Source organism: Sturnira hondurensis, unplaced genomic scaffold (assembly GCF_014824575.4).
Source record: "Sturnira hondurensis isolate 20B ecotype Veracruz unplaced genomic scaffold, ASM1482457v3 Scaffold0006413, whole genome shotgun sequence".
In the NCBI taxonomy this organism is placed as follows: Eukaryota; Metazoa; Chordata; class Mammalia; order Chiroptera; family Phyllostomidae; genus Sturnira; species Sturnira hondurensis.
The window spans coordinates 28,983,910-29,005,678 of record NW_028079044.1 but is presented as its reverse complement, the minus strand read 5'-3'; the positions used below and the strand labels follow the sequence as shown (position 1 = coordinate 29,005,678).

At 33.5% G+C, this 21,769-nt stretch overlaps 1 protein-coding gene across 13 annotated transcripts in view; it reads right to left on the bottom strand.

The window, feature by feature from the left end:
- Window positions 1–21,769, bottom strand: part of RIMS2 (regulating synaptic membrane exocytosis 2) — a 464,240-nt gene that overhangs the window by 359,867 nt on the left and 82,604 nt on the right. For 9 of the 13 annotated variants that reach the window (XM_037048347.1, XM_037048349.1, XM_037048343.1 and 6 more), the window contains one exon: window positions 13,525–13,735. In XM_037048347.1, coding sequence (XP_036904242.1) covers window positions 13,525–13,735 — 211 coding nt within the window. Of the gene's footprint in view, window positions 1–2,515; window positions 2,528–13,524; window positions 13,736–21,769 lie in introns of all 13 variants that reach the window. The other 4 variants (XM_037048350.1, XM_037048351.1, XM_037048348.1 and 1 more) reach the window with 1 other exon arrangement.

Genomic DNA, 21,769 nt, shown 5'->3' with positions numbered 1-21,769 from the left:
TAATCCCAAAGTCTCATCTAGTTATAAAATCTAGCTCTGAATCCAAGATCTTTGAGGTAGAGCAAATCTTTCCACCATGGGTGAGTGTGGATCATTGTGAACTTATACACTGAAAGACAAATTATCTGTTCCCAACACATCCAATATACAATGATGGAACGTGAAACAAAAGGGAACTGCAACAAAAACTATCATTCAGAAATAGGAAGAATGAGAAACATATAATGGTCAACCATCCATAGCATGCAGTAATCCCCTCATGAACAATGGCTTAAGTTCCTTGGTTATCCTATCTGTCTGGCTCAAATTCAGCTATTCAGGAGGTTCTCCCTGGACTATTGTAATTGCTATTCCCTAATTCTGCCCATTGGGAANTCTTTCCACCATGGGTGAGTGTGGATCATTGTGAACTTATACACTGAAAGACAAATTATCTGTTCCCAACACATCCAATATACAATGATGGAACGTGAAACAAAAGGGAACTGCAACAAAAACTATCATTCAGAAATAGGAAGAATGAGAAACATATAATGGTCAACCATCCATAGCATGCAGTAATCCCCTCATGAACAATGGCTTAATTTCCTTGGTTATCCTATCTGTCTGGCTCAAATTCAGCTATTCAGGAGGTTCTCCCTGGACTATTGTAATTGCCATTCCCTAATTCTGCCCATTGGGAAGATGTCCTTTGTCCATTATCCTCCTTGACTACATAAGAGACTGGCATTGGCAAATGTATCTTTCTTAAATTCCATAGAGCTTTAATCTTCACTGCCAGTATGAGTGCAAGATATTGCCTTTGCCAGTGAATAGTCATAGACAGAATGTTTGTTACCCAGGCTTTGGAGTTTCATTTGCCACTAGCCACAGATGGCTATTTAAATTTAAATTAGCTAAAATTCAATAAAATTAAAAATTCACTTCCTCAGTCACACTAGCCCCCTTTCAAGTGTTCAATAGATACATAAGACTATAGATGGTGAAGATATAAAACATTTTAACCATCACAGAAGGTTCTGTTGATGAATACTGCATAAAGAATGCCATAAAAAGGCCTGTTGCATTTTATTTGCAATGTTCCAAATCCACTTAAGATGAGTATACTTTTACCTGTTAGCAAATCCTTATTTTAAAATGTCAATTGTTACATCACAAAACCTTGTCAGAAGACATGACTTGGGGTGGTGAACACACAATACAATATACAGACGATTTATGGTAAGTTGTACACCTGAAACCTATATAATTTTATTAACTAATGTCACCTGTATAAATTCAATTTTTTTAAAAAACTACAGACAATAATCAAGCCATTATGTATCCTGTATTAGCCCTGGACACAAAAATAGCTCTAGAAATTCTAAAGGTTTGAATATCCTGAATTGCACCACTTGAGAGTCACCTAGTAAGGATAGCGGGTAGAAGAAGGCTGGTAGGTTCTCTAGAACATCTGCCCTGGATTGAGGATAATCCTCAATTATCCTCAATAATTGAGGATAATCCGCAGACAAGTCTGTGACACATCTGCAGCAATGAATCTTTAATCTGCCTCAAAAGATAGAATTCCTATAAGTAAAAAAGAAAGAAAGAAAAAGCAACCCTGAAGACCTTTTCTTCTACTCAGAGATGTCATTCTGAAATCACCTCAGTATTTGCCACCATCTACATTATCCCCCACCTTATAACTAAAGACTGAGAATATAAAAAGGCTTCAATTGGCAAAAAAAGAAGTCACTGTTCAGAAGAGCTGAGCTAAACGATATCCTCTTTGGGTTTTATGCCAATTTAAATTTGGGGATACTTGAAAAGACCTCTAGTTTGACTCACCAAAAAGATTCAAAATAGAAAGATTTTATCTATGTTTGCAGGAAGTCACCAGTCTCTAGAGCAAATCCAAATCCAAATCAGATCTCTATGGGCAAGTATTGACAGAATGTAAAAACCTAACCTAGAGTTGAACCCTCTAAACCTAAGTATTTTAAAATTATAGTTATGTCTAATATTTAATACGAGAATATAAGATAGACATTTTACCAGTTTCTAAAATATATTAAAAATTAAAATATATTAAATACTTATAATCAACAATAAACACATACTTAGGAAAAATCCATGTTCAATGTTATTGTGACTCACTCATTATTACAAATACTGAATCTTTATACTAACTCAGAAGCTTCTTTTAAATACTGTGACCAACAGAATGAAGAGTTTAGAATAACATTAAGATTAAAAGAATTCTTAACAAAACGAATAATGCTATAAGATCTCCTTAAAATGCTAATTTCTAAAGAGGCAAGGCTCTTTAAGAATCAAGTAATCAAATTTTCATCTACAATATGTTTTTCAGTAAAATCTAGTATCATGCTTAAAATATCTTAATGTATAGTGATTATCATGCACTATAACTATAACACTTAAAAGTATATAAATTAAATACAGCTATAAAATTAAAATTAGCAATAACAACAATAAGAAAGAAAATAATATTAGACAGAAAAAAGACTCTAACCACTTTGTCCTCCTGGTGTGAATATCCACGAAAGCAAGTTAGAAAGGACAGAAAAGACAAAACAAAAAAGAAGTAATTAATTCCATTCTCAAAACAAATAAGAGTTTTTAAAAGCTTATTAGTGAAATAAAAATTCTGAAAAAGTGTAATTATATTTTGACTGAAATCTATACATTTTAAGAGGAAAAATGTAAGAGCATACTATATACTAGATTTATTAAGAGTAATCTATAAAAGCAATTAAACACCCAAACATTACAAAAAGGAGAATGTTCATTCCACAAATGAAATCCTAATTAAACATTCAATTAACTCAAAGAAAAACTGAAAGATGCTAAGGAAAAAAGCTTTAAGCACAAAGACAATAAAACACTGCATCACTGTTTATCTTTAATTTTATCATATACTAGCAAAAGTACACAAAATGTATTTTATATAAATTTGCACATTGCTTCTAAAAGTCATCTGTATCCTATTAATTTGTCTCTTAAATTTATCACTCAAAAGAAAAAAAATCATAGAAGTCATTAAAGATAAATTACTGATTAAAATAAACAATTTGGGGTCATAGTTTCCTAGTATTATAAATATGGAGAATAAAAATGGTAAAATATATGATTTGGTCAAAAGAACATTTAGATATAATAAAACTAAACTCAGTTATTGCATATCTCTTTATTTAAATAATGATACTATAGCAAAAGTGATAATGTAATAATAATGATCTACTATATTACAAGAACTTATACAAATTAAAAGTCAAAATCATGTGTTTGGAGATTCCCTTTCTCCCAAATACGGGTAGCAATATATCCTCGTGACTAAGAGGACAAATTTTGCAATCAGAAAGACCTATCTTGCAATTCACCTTTAAACAACACCCCCAGTTGTATCTCTTGTGAAATTTCCTTAAACTCGTAAAACTTAGTAGGGTTTTCAAGAATTGAATAAAATAGCATAAAAAGCTTTCTACAATAGTTCTATATCTTATATTCTAGCCTATTAAAACATAGGATATTGCACAGAAGAAAGAGAATTGCATTCTTTACAATATTGTATTCTTGACTGCTTTGTTACAAGTGTTAAAACTAAAGATCATATAAAAGCTACTGTATATAGTGAAGGACATCTATCTATTGACAGTAATTCAGTCCAACAAAAACCATTTTTGCAGCACTCATTATGTATGTATCAGATACTACACTAGAAGTCTTAGGTGTAAAAAAATGAGTAAGACAGCTTCTGACCTCAAGGAATTAAATGTAATGAGAGAGAAATAAATCATTGCCGAACAAAGAGATATTCTTAAAGTGAGGGAATAACAAAGCGTTATGGAAAATGCAAATAAAAGAGGAAACACCAGGACTTGGAGAAAGCATTAAGAGAAGGTTTCTGTGACATAGCAGGGCTTTAAAGAATAATGAAGAGAATGTCAGCAAGACCAGTGAGAGAGGACATCTTATGCAAAGAATATAGCATATGCAAAAAACACAAAAGCAAAAACAAGACTAGCATGTTTGGAATACAAGTAGTTAGTGATATGTAACTAGATTATAAATGATATCTTGGAACTAAAATGTTCCTGGTTAACTACATTGGTATCTGTCTGGCAAAATCTCAGATGCATAATACTTTCACAAGGTAACTCACACTACAGAATTTTTTTTTAATTAAAAGAAAAAATTGAGCCTGGCTGGTAGGGTTCAGTGGATTGAGTGGCAGCCTGAGAACTGAAAGGTCACCAGTTCCATTCCCAGTCAGGACACATGACTGGGTTGCAGGCCAGGTCCCCATTTGGGGGTGGGTGAGAGATCAATGTATCTTTCACACATTGATGTTCCCCTCCTTCTCTTTCTCTCTCTCTAAAAATTAATAAACTTAGCTAAACTATATCTTGAAATATTACTGCCATCATATCTTTATTACCTTTTAATAGAAAAAAATAAACACAAAACCTACCATATGATTTATAAATAAGACATTATATTAGCTATGAAATGAACATTGAGCGTTCACAATGCTACAATGTTCAAGCTCATTGGAAGGAGACAAGTCTGGAAGCAGAGAGAACTAGGAACTATTACAATATTTGGGGTAAGGAACAAATGTCAGAGTAGTATGAATTATATTAGTAGCAAGAGGAACGGAAAGAAGTGATTCAGAAGATACTGAGAAGTCCATCCCCTTAGGACTTGACAGAGGAAGAAGTAGAGAAGTGCCACAATCTGGCTGAGGCAACAGAGAGGACAAGAGGACAATTCTTTGGGGCAGAGGCAGGGAGGAGAGAACATATGAGAAGCAGATTTGGGAAAAATAATGAATTCAGGTGCAGATAAGGTGAATTTGAGGTGCCAGGTAAGCAGAGATTTCAGTAGGCAGCTATATAAGTGGATCTGGAACTAAAAAATAATATGGCTAGCACAATAGTATCTGTAAACGATCAGTACATATGTAGTATTTAAAGTTATAAGAGTAAATAAAATATCTCAAGGAAACTGTTAAAAGAAAAAGAAAGAATGAGGATGATGACCCTAATCAAAATGGTTCTTCTCTTTGAACTGGCAAACCTTCAGAAGAAAAGAAATTGAAAACAAAAGGATAAATATATCTTCTAATCAGATTTTAGGAATACAATCAAGTCAGAAGTTCCGTTGTATTTGCAAACGTGATATTAAACTTTTTAACAATTAAATTGGAATTCAGTTCCTTGAAAATCAAAGGTAATGTACGAATATAAAATATTACCAAGGACCTTAGGACAAAGACTGATGAAAATCTCATGTAAATATAAATAATAACCTAGTACGGAGAAATATTTTTTCATTTTAAACACATGGATAATTTAGATTTAAATGCACTTTCTTTAAAAGTGCATTTCTGCACTTTTTTTGATAAGTTTTGCATTTAAATTCTGATAAGTTTTCCTGTTTTACGTATTCCTCAAATTCCTATAAACAGTTTTCTAAAATAGTGGTGCCCTCAACACTACCATGTTACATAAATGTGGGAAGGGATATTAAACCAGAGCTTAACACACAATATCCTAGATACAATAACAACAGAGAATTAATGAAGTTTCTCAATTTTTAAAAATTGTTTAAGTGGTAGAATATTTGGCTATATAATTTACTTTTCAGGTACTTCAAGAACTGCATAAGTAATCTAGTATTAATTTTAAAAATCACAAAATGTTAAACCACCCCCCCAAAACCCTTACAAATCAGTTAGACTAATGCTTCCATTTTATCGATTTTAACGCAGTAGCACTAAGACATGACATAACACATCAAACAAAAGCCACACAATACCAGGGCAGGCATTAAACTTGGTTCTCCTAATTTTCTCAAATGATGCCACTCTTTTCCTGGAGAATGTCCAATTTTTTCCCAATATACTGGGGTATGGTAATTCTATGAAGTCTAAAAGAAATTTCATATGATATGCTTGCCTTTGATGTAAGGGGAACGATTGCATACTGCACCAGCATACTAGCTATAGACTTGCAGATAAGCACAGTAATCGGAAATTTTAAGAAAGAAAGGAACTGTGTAGAATACTGAAAAATACTCTAGTTGTTATTTTATCTCTCAATGTACAATTTAAATATTAGTCATTAAAACCACTCATATAGCCCTGGCTGGTGTAGCTCAGTGGATTGAGCTTGGGCCTGGGAACCAGATGATCACGGTTCAATTCCCAGTCAGGGCACATGCCTGGGTTGCGGGCCAGTTCCCAGCAGGGGACCCACGAGAGGCAACCACACATCGATGTTTCTCTCCCTCTCTCCTTCCCTTCCCCTCTTAAGATAAATAAATAAAATCTTTTAAAAAAATAAATAAATAAATAAAACCACTCATATAAATGATACTTAATGACTCATTTACTTCATTCAGAAGCATATCAATATTATCATTTCATTCTTACCATCTGATATACTGAAAACACATATACCAATATATTTTTAAAAACTTGCTCAAGCATCATTCTCTCTTATAATCACTATAAAGTTATAATTCATTCTGCTTCAAATCTAATAATTCATGATAGAGAATTCATATCTGTAACATTTATAAATTAAATAATACAATTCTAAAAATAGTATGTTCTTTATCAAAATTAGATTAACCATTAAGCAGATGGTAAGTTTTCATACCAAAAATTAAAAGAAACAAAAAAAGTAATGATGCCACATATCAAAGCTTAAAATACTCCTTATTGTAAATTTTTACCATGCCTTTCTTACTAGAGTCAGTCAGCATTCTATGATTACAAAATAATTCCTCCCTTATAGAGTCATCATTTTAAAATTTGACTAAATATATAGCTTTTATTAAGGGGGTATTATCTTAAAAGGAAGTTAATGGAAGCAATATTTCACAAAATCTTGTATTGGAATTTCTATATGTCCCTTAAGAATTAAATAATTTTTGAGTTTCGCAGGCCCATGCTCAGTCCACTGAGCTATACCAGTCAGGGCCGAGAATTAAATAATTTTTAAGGATGGCTCCACATCTAAGAGCCTCACAACTAAAACAAAAGATTATTTTATTTTGATTCTTAAAAGGTTACTAACCTAATTTTTAAATAGCTTTATAATTATGTTCCCAGCCATAAAATATTTGTGTTCTTATTATTCTACTTCATTAGAGTAGCATGACCAAATGTCACTGGGCTTAATCCGCTGGGGCCACGATAAATCAAAGACATGTGTTCACCAGCTGCTGAAAGCACAAGCCTGCTATTACATTATGATATAATTTGAAAAGAGAAATTGAACTCAATACTTTTTTTCATTTAGATTATAGACAAGCTTTATACATATCATTCAAAAGAACACTATCCTAAGTAAGTTATGACACTCTTTTTTTAAATCTTTATGGGTTCTTTATTCAGATGGCTGGTGATCTGAGATGATGGGTTTATATCCAAACAGACCACCTTGCCTTCTCTCAAATTATGATACTCTTATGAAAGGTTTCTTACCTCAATGAAAATGTACAAAAGTAATTTAAAAATTCAGGCTATCTTTCTTGAGCTAAATCATATTTTTTACGTATCACTCCCTTGACACCTTCCTCAGATATATATGTATATATGAAGGGAGCACTTCTTCTTCTTTTTATTTTATTTATTTATTTATTTATCTTTAGAGGGGAAGGAGAGAGGGAGAGAAACATCAATGTATGGTTGCCTTTCGAGTGTCCCCTGCTGGGAGTTGGCCTGCAGGGAACCAGCCTGCAACCCAGGCATGTGCCCTGACTGGGAATCGAACTGTGATCCTCTGGTTTGCAGGCCTGTGCTCAATCCACTGAGCTACACCAGCCATGGCGGGAGCACTTCTTCTATAAACCATCTCCATCTGACTAATCCACAACATACAGAATTTTATAGTAAATTAAATTGCAATCGATTTTCAAAGGGGATTCCAATTTTTCACTGTACTTAATTTATTGACTAAAACTTTGCTCAGCATAAATGGACCTGTGTTAGAAATCAAAAAATATATTTTCAAGCAAACTATAATCAGATGTCATTAGAGACTTCTGCTTCTGACTTAATGGGGGAGCAAGGACTTGATTTCTCCACCTGCTTAAGACAAACAGACAAAAATAAATGAAAAGAATGGCTTCCAACACATTGAATATAGGCAACAAAAGACAGTAACAGATGGGAAACAAACTAGATAAGCTCATGTAACAACTGCCCCAGCTTACTGCCTTTGAAGATTTTTTAGGCAGCAGAGCAGTACAGACGAACTGAGGTTCAGCTCAGCAGACATCCTGAGTCTAATGAATTAAAACTGAGAGTCTGAGGAGGGCAACAATATGTCATAGGACAAGTTACTAGAAAATAGAAAGCCACACTGAGAGAGAACCTCAGAGATCTGCAGAGAGTCCCTTCAAGTAGTAAAGATCAGTGAGCATGCCTGTGAAAAAACACCCAATGGGGAGGGGGAAAATTATTTGGAAAGATTAAAGAGAACAACCGATGTTCCTTCCCACCAGCAAGACTGGAAAAACCTCTGAATTCATGGGGCACTGGTTAAAGTACTCATGAAAGCTTGGCCTTAGTAGAAGAGAGTAATCAGTGTTACACTGAGTCCTATTCCATACCCATCTCACAAATCATAAGAGATGCAAAAGTGTCCAGTTGTTTCCATATAACTGCATCCCAGACAAAGCTGAAGAAGAGTTATAGAAACACAAAAAATATCCAGCAACCAAGAAAGTAAAATTTGCGATGCCTGGCATCCATCAAAAGATACCAAGCGTGCAAAGAGTCAAGAAAATGCATACCATAATGAAAATAACTAGTCAAAACCAACACAAAACTGACAGAGCTGGTGGAATTAAGAGAGGAGAATATCAAAACAGTTATGATAGTGCATTCTATATGTTCAAAAAGTTAAACAGATCATGAAAGATATTTAAAAGCCCCAAATTGAGATTCTACTTCTTTATATCCTTACCCAAAGACTTTTTTTTTCAAGTGCTTTTTAAAAAAGAGGAAGGTAGAGAGGAAAGGAGAGAGAGAGAGACCAATGCAAAAGAGAAGCAGTAATTGGTTGCCTCCCGTACACACCTGGACTGGGGATCATGTCTGTCCAAACCAGGGATGGAACCCACAAGCCCACTACATACCCTGACCGGAAATCAAACCAACAGCTTTCCAGTTAAGGGAGGACATTCCAACCAAGCCCTACCTGCCAGGGCTGAAATTTTAGATGTAAAAACTACAATGTCTAAGATAAAAAAAAATACACTGAATGATAACATCAGATCTGGCATTGCCAAAGAAAAGATTAGTAAACTTAAAGGCATAACAATAGAAAATTTATAATATAAAACACAAAGTAAAATTTGGCTTAATGAAAAAACCATAAGTAAACTGAAAGACAACTTTAAGCAGCCTATTATGTGAATAACATAAGTCCCTGAAGGAGAAGAGAGGAGGGGCCAGCAAAAACACATGAAGAAAAATGGCCCAAATCTTCTAAAACCCTATGAAAACTACAAATTGACACATCCAAAAAACTCCAAACACAAGAAGCATGAAGAAAAATATATCAAAGGTAAGAATGACACCACACTTCTCATTGGAAAAAGTGAAAGGGAGAAAACACGAAACATCTTTAAATTTAATAAAAATAACTGTCAGCCTAGAATTCTATATGCAGCAAAAATGTCTTTTTAAAAAACCCAAAGGCAGCCCTGGCTGGTATGGCTCAGTGGATTGAGCGCCAGACTGCAAAGTAGAGGGTTGCCAGTTCAATTCCCAGTCGGGGCACATGCCTGGGTTGCAGGCCAGGCTCCCGGGTATGGGGAGCACAAGAGGCAACCACACACTGATGTTTCTCTCCCTGTCTTTCTCCCTCCCTGCCCCTTATTTATTTATTTATAAAAATAAATAAATAAAATATTTTTTAAAAAAGAACCCAAAGGCAAAATTTTCGGCATAAAAAGTTGAAGCTGTTCGTCACCAGCAGATTGCACTACAAAAAAATGGAAGGAAATCCTCCAGGCTGATAAAATACAACACCTGATAGAAATACAGATCTATGATAAATAAATAAATGTCATTAGAAATGGTAACAACAAAAGCAAATATCTACTATTTCCCTCATGTAAAACTCATTAAAAGTTAAAATTTTAAAACAAAATGAGTAGCAATGTACGTGAGGGTTACAAATAGGTGAAAGTAATACATAAAGTCCAAGAGTAGAAAAATGGAAGTACACTATTGCAATATTCTTATACTATACATAAATTGATACTTTGGTATAATATCAGTTAAAGCTGACTATGATAATTTAAAGATGCATACCACAAACCTGAAGCAATTATTAAAATAACAAAACAAAAAGTTATAGCTAAAGATCCAACAAAGAATTTAAAACAAAATGAAAAAATATTTGGTTAATCAAAACAAGAATGAAAAGAAAAATAGAAATCAGAGGGTACAAGTAGAAAAAAAAGGAAATGTTATAATAAAATATAATTATGTCAATATTCACATTCAATGTAAATAGTCTAAACACATCAACTAAAAACCAGAGATTGTCAAACTGGATAACAAAGCAAGACTCAATTATATGCCATTTATAAGAAAAATACTTTAAATATGAAGACACGAAGAAGTTTAAAGTAACAGAATAGAACAACATAAGCCATGTTAATATTACCCAATACAAACTTGGAGATGCTACACTAATATAATACAAAGTGAATTTCAGAAAAAACAATATTACTGGGAATAAAGAAAGTCACTTAATAATGATAAAGAGGTCAATTAATTAAGAGATATAATAATCTTAAATGTTTATGCATGTAAAAACAGATCTTAAAATTGTATGAAACAAAAACTGATAGAACTACAAGAAGAAATAGATAAATCCAAGTATAGATATATGTATTTCAATACACCTCTCATAATAATTAATACAATAGGAAAAAATAAACAGGGATATTGTCGATTTGAATAACTCTATTAATAAACTTGACCTAAAGAATAATTAAAAACACTTTGTCCAAAAATAGCAGAATATATATTATTTTCATGCAGGACATTTACCAAAATAAGTCATTCTGGGCCATAAAATAACTATCAATACACTTCAAAAGATTCATGGCATACAAAGTATATTCTGGGAATACAACAGAATTAAATTAAAAATCATTAACAGAAAGATCTCTAAAAACCCCCAATATCTGCAAAATAAACAACATAAATATAAATTATCCATGGATCACAGAAGACAAGGAAAATTATTTTAAATGGATGAAAATTAAAAGGCAACACTATTTGGGGGATGCCACTGTAGTATCTAAAAGAAAGTACAGCATGTGATGCCTATATTAGAAAAGAAGTCTCAACGCAATGACCTCAGGTTCCAGCTTAAAAATAAGAGAAAGAAAACTAACCCCAAAGTACAAAGAAATAAGAAAAACCAAACATGAAATTATTTATTAGAGAAAAAAATCAGTAAAACCAAAAGCTGGTTCTTTAATAAATAAACAAAATTGACAAATATCTAACCAAACTGGGAGAGGACACCAAATTGCCAATATCAGGAATGAAAGGGGTGGAATTACTACCAATCCTACAGAAATTAAAAGAATAATAATGCAATACTGTAAACAAGTTTACACCAATAAATCTGACAGCTTATGAAGAACTGGACAATTACCTGGAAAGACACAAACTACCAAAGCTCATTCAAGAAAAAATAATAACCTGAATAGTCCTTTATCTTTAAAAACACTGAAAATGTACTTTAAAACCTTCCCACGAAATAAAAAGGCACGCTGAGATGGTCTCACCGGTAAAGTCTGCCAAACATCAAAGGATAAGTAATACTAATTCTACACAAACTCTTTGAAACATTTAAGAGAAGGAACTACTTCCCAACTCATTCTATCAGGCCAGCATTACCTGACATCAAAACCAAGAAAAAGACATTAGAAAAAAAAGAAAACTACAGACACTAACCCTCATGAACATAGAAGCAAAGATTGTAAACAAAATGTGATCAAATCAAACTTATTATTAATACAGATAAGGGATCATCCATCATAACCAAATGCAATTTATCCCCAAAACAGAGTTGGTTTAACATATGAAGTTCACCACATTAACAACGGAAGACTAAAACATATTCCTAATCTCTACAGATGGAGAAAAAGCACTTGAGAAAATCCAACATCTACTGATGTTAAAAACAAACTTTCAGCCCTGGCTGGTGTAGCTCCGTGGATTGAGCTTGGGCCTGCGAACCACATGATCGCGGTTCGATTCCCAGTCAGGGCCACATGCCTGGGTTGCAGGCCAGTGCCCAGCAGGGGGTTCGCAAGAGGCAATCATACATTGATATTTTTCTCCTTCTCTCCTTCCCTTCCTCTCCAAAGATAAATAAATAAAATCTTTAAAAAAAAACTTTCAGAAACTAGGTGCTCAGAAACAGCATCTATGAAAAGCTGATAACTAACATAATTCTTAACAATGAAAGACTGAATGCCTTTGCCCTAAGATCAAGAATAAGACAGAATGACTGCTCTCACCACTTCTATTGAGAATTGTACTGCTGTTTCTAGCCAATGCAACTAGTGGAGGGGAAAACATAATCATGTAAACCAAGCTGAAAAATCAATAGATAGAACAAAACAATGAGAAATGGGAGCAAAAAGAAAGTACAGAGAACTGAAATCTCACAGGGGAACAAAATTAGCACTATTATGCCTAAGTAATGTATGTAAAGATACCAGCTTACTATTCAAAAAAGCCATCTAAGTAAAGGAATGATTGATAAGATACTAGTGAGGAGAAGAACTTATTAAGACAAACATTTTAAAAAACGGTTTTTACTAATTTCAACATATATTCTTTGGGCAGCATTAACATTGTTCTAAAGGGGATGGATGAACTACAAAAATCTAGTATAAATATAAAACACCTCCTTAACATTTTTTCTTAAAATTCCATAGTATAATGTTTATTTCATTAAAGTTAAAACAAAAATAAAAGGTAATGTGTAGCTTTAAAAGCTTTAAAATTATGGAACATAGTATCTCAAAGCTAGAAAGAGGCTCTTTCAAAAGGAAATAAAACAGGAGCCAAAGGAAGAGTATACCTACAAAGTTTATAAAATTATGTGTGGCCATGGAAAAGGCCATGTCACAACTCTAATATTAATCATTTCTGTGACTTTACAAATGAACTTTCTGCACCTGTAAAATAAAGAAATTAGACCATTTGGCCTCTAAATTCCATTCATCATCTTTGAGAGCCTAAGATTCTATGTTTCTAAACAAAATCATAAGCTAAAGGACATAAACAATGAAACAAATATATTTCTAACCCAGAGAAATAAATAAAAATGCCTTGTAAGTAGAATAAAGATGCTAGAAAAGGTTGTTTACTGGTTAATCTGAATATTAATGTCAGTGGTCTTTCACATTTTACTCAAAATAAGCTTAATCACAAGAGAATTACTGTGACTTTCATTTCTGTACCTTGTTTGAGCGTAATGACACCCGACCTCCACAACGCGCACAGAACTTTGTTTGGCAATACGAACAGTTATGGCCACAGCCATCAGCAAACTTTGTCTTGTGGCAGATACCACACGTTGGAGCATCACCCTTCTGTTCTTGCTGCTGCTGTGATTCTTCTCCCATCTTCTTTACCTGTTCCTTATACATTTCAAACTGCTGATGAAGTTTTCTGCAAAGAAAAATAAGAAAAAATTGGTTTCCTGAAGTTCTCAAAAAAATAACTATCACTACAATGTGTAGACACAGTTTCATACCAAAAAATCCACAGAGTGAGAAAAAAATAAAAATTTAATTTTCTGATAATGGAATAACATCATAAGTGATACAACCAATTCTGCCTTCTGATATACATATTAATTTAAGAACAAGTTAATACAATATATGTTTATGGAGATATTTCTTTGAATATAATTATAAAATTTCTACCTACCATTTACAATATATTTTCAGTCAAAGAAACACTCCAAAATATTTACCATGTTATTTTTCAACAGATTCACTTCAAAATAAAGAGAGCCAATTTGACTTACACAATGAAGCCAAAACTTATGAAACTCAAATCACTGAGACAGAATCTCAGGTTGAGTGATCTTAAGAATGTAGACAGAGGGGAACACACTGAATAAGGGCTCTCACTGTTTAAACATGCTCAACAGTCTGGACATTAGTTGGCTATAAAAACACTGTGAAATATTAGGATCCTACAAAATAGGGATGGGCAAATAAAAGTAAGGCCAAATTGTATTTTAAAGATAAAGGATAAGAAAGAAGACACTTAGTAAAAGGTATTATTTACTCTAGTTAAAAATAGTGATATAACTTTCACTTTCATTGTTTTATAACTTGAAAATGTTTTGAAACTATTAGTTTCATTTAGGATTTACAAAGATACAAATAATGTCACTCCCATTCCAAACCCATCTGAATTCCTGACTTGATTGGTGATTCAATCCCCAACACTAATGGTCTGACAGAAAAGGCATGTCCACTTTAAAACATAAATACTATGCAAAACCATGAGACTCAGGGGGAAATAACAAGAATTAAACAATCCACTGTCAAGAGATAAAATAACCAATATATTATAATGAGAGATGACAAAGATAATGAAATTATCAGACACAGACTTTTCAATAAGTAAAATTGTTAAGGCAAAAGATATATAGAAAAAGGTGGATGATATGCATAAATAGACAGGGTATTAAAGCAGAAAGATGAAACTGTTTAGAGTCAAGTGGAAATTCTAAAAATATAAAACATACATCAGAGATGAAGAATTTCTTTGATAAGCTCATGAGCAGGCTTGAAAAAATTTAAGAAAAAGATCAGTAAATTTTAAAATAAGTTAATAAAAATTATCTCAACTAAAAAAAAATTATAAAAGAGTAGAAGGAAAAAAACAAAGCATCCAAGAGAGATCCAAGAGCTAAACTGATCTGACATATGTGAGACTAGAGCTCCAGAAGAGGAAAGAAAAAACACAATACAGAAAATATTTGAAAAGATGATGATGCCCATGAATTTTGCAAAACTAATGAAACCCACCAAACCACAGACACATGAATCTCGGAGAATCCTTTGTAGAACAAATACTAAACACACACATACACATACACACATACCCATACACACATCCTAGTTAAGCTGATAAAAAACAAAAATAAAACTATGGGAGCACCAGAGAAAGTGACACATTATGTGAAGAGATGAATGGTAAGAATTATAGATTGTCCTTCAGAAACCATGCAAGTTAATAGACTTTGGAGTAACATTTACATAAAGTACTAACAAAAGAAGTGTCTACCCAACACCCCATACGCAGTGAAATTATGCTTCAAAAGAAAATAAAGGCAAAATAATGCTTTTTTAAAATTTATTTATTTTTCAAGTACAGTTTTCTGTATATTACTCCCAACCCACCCCACCCATCCATGCTCCCCCTCCCTCCCATTTCCACCCTTCTTAGTTGTTGTCCATGTATCCTTTATATTTGTTCCTCTAAATCCCTCCCCTATTTTCCCTGAAATTCCCTCCCCTCTCCCCTCTGGTCACTGTCCCCCTGTTCTCTATTTTGGTGTCTTCGGTTATATTGTGCTTGCTTGTTTATTTTATTGTTTAACTTCCTGTTAAAGGTGAGATCATATGGTATTTGTCCTTCAACACCTGGCTTATTTCACTCAGCATAATGCTTTCCAGTCCTGTCCATGCTGTTGCAAAAGGTAGGAGCTCCTTCTTTCTCTCTGCTGCATAGAATTCCATTGTGTATATGTACCACAGTTTTTGATCCATTCATTTACTGACGGCACCTAGGTTGCTTCCAACTCTTGGCTATTGTAAATTGTGCTGCTATGAACATTGGGGTGCATTTGTTCTTTGGGATTGGTGTTTTAGGGTTCTTATAATACAATCCCAGCAGTGGAATTGCTGGGTCAAAAGGTAGGTCCAATTTTAGTTTTCTGAGAAAATTCCATACTGTTTTCCATAATGGTTGTACCAGTCTGCAATCCCACCAACAGTGGACTACAGTCCCCTTTTCCCCACACCCTCTCCAAGAAATGCTTTTTCAAGCAAATAAATGTTGAAATAATTCACTATCAGCAGACCTTAGATGCAAAGAATTTAAAGTAGGTTTTTTAGACAGAAGAAGTATATACTACTTGTATGTATCATATAGAAACATTTTCAAAAATAAAAGGAGAAAGTGGAACCAAAAAAAGTAGAGGAATGGAATAAAAAAGATTAGAAAAAAATGAATGAAACCAAATGCTATTCTTTTAAAAACTTCAATAAAATTAATAAAACTCTAGGCACAATGATAAAAAAATGAAAAGAAAAATTGCCTATAGAAACAAAAAATACCACTACAGACTCCATGATTAAACAAAATTAAATTTAAAGGATTATAAGAGAATGCTGCAAATGATTCTATGCCATAAATTCTACAACTTACATGAGAAACAGACCATTTCCTTGAAAGACAGAAGTTAGAAATTAGCACACCTCACTCAAGAAGACATAAATAGCTTGACAAGTCTTGTATCTATTAAATAAATTTAATTCATACTTTAAAACCTTTCAAAAATAAAACCAGTTTTCCGTGACTTCATCGGTGAATTCCACCAAACATTTAAGGAACAAATAATACCAATTCTACATAATCTTTTTCAGAATATAGAAAAGAAGGAAGTATTTTCTAATTAATTTCCTAAGGCCAGCATTACTTGGATACGAAAGCCATACAAAGATATGACAAGAAAAGAAAACTATAAACAATATTCCTCATGAGAAGATATAAAAATTCTCAATACAATATCAGCAAGTCAAACCTAGAAATAAGTTAAAGAATAATATATCACATATAGATGACGAATGGAATGAACTACAAGGTTCATTCCAATTTCTAAATTTAAGCAATGCACAATGGAAAAAGGACTCATTGACAATGGAGAACAGTGCGGTAATTGTAGGGGCGGCAGTGAAGGGGGAGTGCAGGGGTGTCCAACCCACAGTGCACAGACCACATGTGGCCCAGAATAGCTGTGCATGCAGCCCAACACAAATTGTAAATTTACTTAAAACCTTTTTTTGCTCATCAGTTTTCACTAGTGTTTGTGTACATAATGTGTGTGTGACCCAAGACAACTCTTCTTCTTTCAGTGTGGCCCAGAGATGCCAAAAATTTGCATACCCCTGTAAGGGGACTAAATTGTAATGGAAAAAAATACAATAAAGATTAAATGAAAATAAAATAAATGTAAGCAATGTAATTCACCATATTAACACACTAAGGGGAAAGAAACACAATTATGTCAAAATATGCTAGAAAGCACTAGATTCAGCAAACTGGTAATATTCAGAAACTTCCTTAACGCAATAAGGGTATCTACAGAAAGGCCTACAAATATTCCGTACTGTAAAAGACTGAATGCTTCCCCCTTAAAATCAGAAACAAGGAAGGTGCCCTCTCATCCTCTCTCACTACTCATAATTGACACTGGACTGAAAAACGTAGCCAGTGCTTTAAAGCAGGCAAGGAAAATATAAAACTGTGTGCAGATGGCATAATTGTATTTGTATAAAATCTAAAACTAACTACAAAATATCTCCTGTGACAAATGCATTTAGTAAGGTCATAAGATAACAAGCTGAATATGCAAAAAAATTATATTACTGTGTACCAGTAATGGACAATTGAAAATGAAAATTTTAAAGAGTAGTCTCACATTATTTACAATAGCCAAGATATGAAAGCAACCAGAATATTCATTGGCCAACAACTAGATAGAGAAGATGTGGTACATACACACAATGGAGTATTACTTGGCCATAAAAAAAATGAGTCCTGGCTGGTGTGGCTCAGTGGATTGAGTGCTGGCCTGCAAACCAAAGTGTTGCTGGCTTTATTCCCAGTCAGGGCACATGCCTGGGCTGTTGGCCAGGTCTTCAGTCGGAGGCATGCAAGAGGCAACCACACATTAATGTTTCTTTCCCTCTCTTTCTACCACCCCTTCCCCTCTCTCTAAAAATAAATAAAATCTTTTAAAAAATGAAATCTTACCATTTGTGACAACATGAATGGACCTAGAAGGTATTATACTAAGGTAAAGAAGACAGACAGAGTAGACAAATACCACAGTATTTCATTCACATGTGGAATCTAAAAAACAAGATAAATGAACAAGCAAAACAGAAACAAATCCATAGATACAAAGAAACTAATGGTTGCCAGATAGGAGTGTTGTGGAGATCGTTGAAAAAGGTGAAGGGATTAAAAAATACAAATGGCAGTTACAAAACGGTCATGGGGATATAAAGTACAGCATAGGGAATATAGTCAATAATGCTGTAATAACTAGGTATGGGGCCAGGTGGGCACTACAGTGAATTACTGGGGCATCACATTATAAGTTATATAAATGTCTGACCACTAAGTTGTACACCTCAAACTGACATAGTATTGAATGTCAATTGTAATTGGAAAACTTTCACAAAATTTTGAACAATAAGTAGTCTGCAATGGTATGAAATGAAAGACTAGGGTATAAATCTAACAAAATATGTACAGGCTTTCTATGGTGAAAACTATAAAACACAGATAAAAAGAATCAAATAAGATCTAAATAATATAAGAAATATACTGTATTCATCAATATTAAGATATCAATTCTCAACAAATAAATCTATTAATTCAATATCATTCCAATCAAAATCTCAGTGTAATTTTTTCAGTAATTGACAGGCTAACTCTAAAATTTATATAAAAAAGAAAACTTCTTAGAATAGGCAAAATATTTTGAAAAAGAATAGACTGAAGGACTCACAATACCTGATTTCAAGACTTACTATAAAAGCTACAAAAGTAGTCAAGTCAATATGGTAATGGCAAAGGAGAAACACATATCCCAATGGGACAGAACAGAGTCCAGAAATAGTCCGATACGTGAACAGTCATTTTTTTAAGTTTCCAAAATAATTCACTGGAGGAAAAAAATAGTCTTTTAAGCAATGGAACATTCACATGTAAAAAAGTAAATGGAAATCCATGTGTAAAAAAAATAAGCCTTAATTCCTATCTCACACCGTACATTGAAATTAACTCAATATATTACAGAACTATAATCAATGGACTACAGATAAAATATAATGACTAAAACTATAAAACTTCTAGAAGACAACATTGAAGAAAATTGTGCTCCTGGGTAAATAAAGACTTCTTAAATGAATGTAAAAAGTATGAGTCATAAAGCAGCCACTGACAATACATAAGTGTATGAACATAGCCGTGTTCCAATACAGCATTTTTATGAACACAAATTTGAATTTCATGTGATTTCATAGTGACAGAATACCATCATTTAAAATTTTTCATCCAATTTTAAATGTAAATACCACTTTTAACTTAGTAGTTATACAAATAACAAGCAGTAGGCTAGATTTGGGCTATCATTTGTTCACTTCTATACTATATGATTTCATTTATATGACATTCTGGAAAAAGCAAAATTTTAAGTACAGAAATCAGATCAATAAGTGTTAGGGGCTGGAGTAAGACAAGGGACAGAAAATTACAAGTGGGCAAAAGAAACTTTTAGGGGTAGGAAATATTCTAATTATGGTGATAGATACATTACCGTATATGTTTTTCAAAATTCACTAAAATGTTGGTCTCAAAGTGGCTAATTTTACTGTAAATAAGTTATACCTCAAGAAACCAGACTTTTTTAAAAAGTCAGTTTCACAGTGCTAACCTTAAGTCACGTAAATCAAAAGAAGAGCTCTGTGAATGAGTCCTTATATCTAGTTAATCACAGAGCATACCTCCTTTTTCACACATACCAATAAATTCAAACAGCCATGCCAGTTTTATTAACTTTTTTTGTAATTTCAGATAATATGCTTTTTTCCCCCGATAATCTCCAACCAGGTTTAAGTAAAACTTTGCTAATACAAAACAAGCACAAACACTATAGGAGGCTGAAGCCCATATAACACGTACAAGAACATGCATGGTTTTAAGTGGACTATTGATTCAGCTCTACAACAGAGCATATCTTTCAATGTGTGAAATTATGTTGCACATTGCTACTGCATAGCTGTTGATAATCTCTGGCATACCACTCGGGAAATGGCTGACCCTCACTGAGAGTAAGAGGAAGAAGGCAGGAAGAGGAAAATTAGAAAGCACGATGCTTCCTTTCAGTTGGAGAGACGCTGGAGTACTTACCAGGCAAGTTACCAAGGCACACGGGAACAAAAAGCAGAAGTCTAGCTAAGTGAACTGGGCTACACTATAGTGCCTCCAGGGACGCGGAAGTCCTGCTCCACATAGGGGAAGATGGCCAGTCACATTAGTAGCAAAGTTGGTAATAATGTTTTTCCAAAGTGCTAGATTAGAACTCTTTAAAATTCTTTAACAATATGAGCTATAGTAATTCTGAGACTATGACATCAAGGTTTTGGGGTGGGATCAAATGGTCCCAAATTGTGGGAAGAACAGACACAAAAACTGCACTCCAGATAAGGGCCTGACTATGATAATTTGAGTAACCTGAAATACTAATTCGAAAGAACATAAACACCCCTATGTTCACTGCAGTATTATTTACAATCGCCAAGATATAGAAGCAGCCCAAGTGTCCATCAATAGATGAGTGAATAAAACAACTCTGAGACATTTACATGATGTAATAATACTTGGCCACAAAAATGAAGAAAAATTAAGCTTTCCAACATCAGGGGTGGACCTGGAGAACATTATGGAGAACCAAACTCCAAATACAATGAAAGGTCTAAAAGATCTTAAGTACGTAAACTCAAATATACAACCTCCTAGTAACGTAAATCAGAAGTCAGACAATATCTTCTGTAAAGATCAAGATGGCAGATATTTTAGGCCTTGTGGGCACAGAGTCTCTGTCACAAATAGCCAAATCTTCCAGTGGAACTCGAGAGCAGTCAGAAAAAACATGCAGACAAATGAGCTTGACTGTGTCCCAACAAACCTTTATTTACTACAGAAACAGGCAGCAGGCAGGACTTGAACCACAGGCCATATTTTGCAAATCCCTGATTTATATAAATAAAAGAATCAAAGATATATTCATATTTAATTTGCAACTCTTATTATAAATGAATATCTAAGAGACATATACAATAATATATTAGTTTAGAAATACGGCCTTTTCCACTTTATTTCATGAAGCTCTATTATAATCCAAATTTTTTATATATATTCTCTACATCATCACTAAAGCAACTCATTGAACTCAATGTTGCCCAAAATAAATTTTCTTCACTTCTGAGTTCTTTGACAAAACTAAATTTTTCAATCTGTTAGTTCAAGTTAATCCTGCCAGTCCTGGAACTTTTATACCCAGCCAAATAGATTTTTGTTGCTATTGTTTTCTTGTTTAACTAATAGGTATACTTTCATGATCTCCTTAAACTAACAACTTACATTACTACTTTTTTAAAGTAATCTTTAAAGGTTTGTTTACTACAACTTCCAACACCAGCCACCACGACTTTGTAGACTGATGCTAAATTTCTTTATCTCCCCTATCACAAATTCCATCAGGCACAGTATTCCCCCCCATCCACAGGACATACATTCCAAGGCCCCCAGTGGTGGTCTGAATCCACAGATAACACCAATCCTTATCGATACTGTTTTTTCCTATATATACCAATCTACATGATAAAG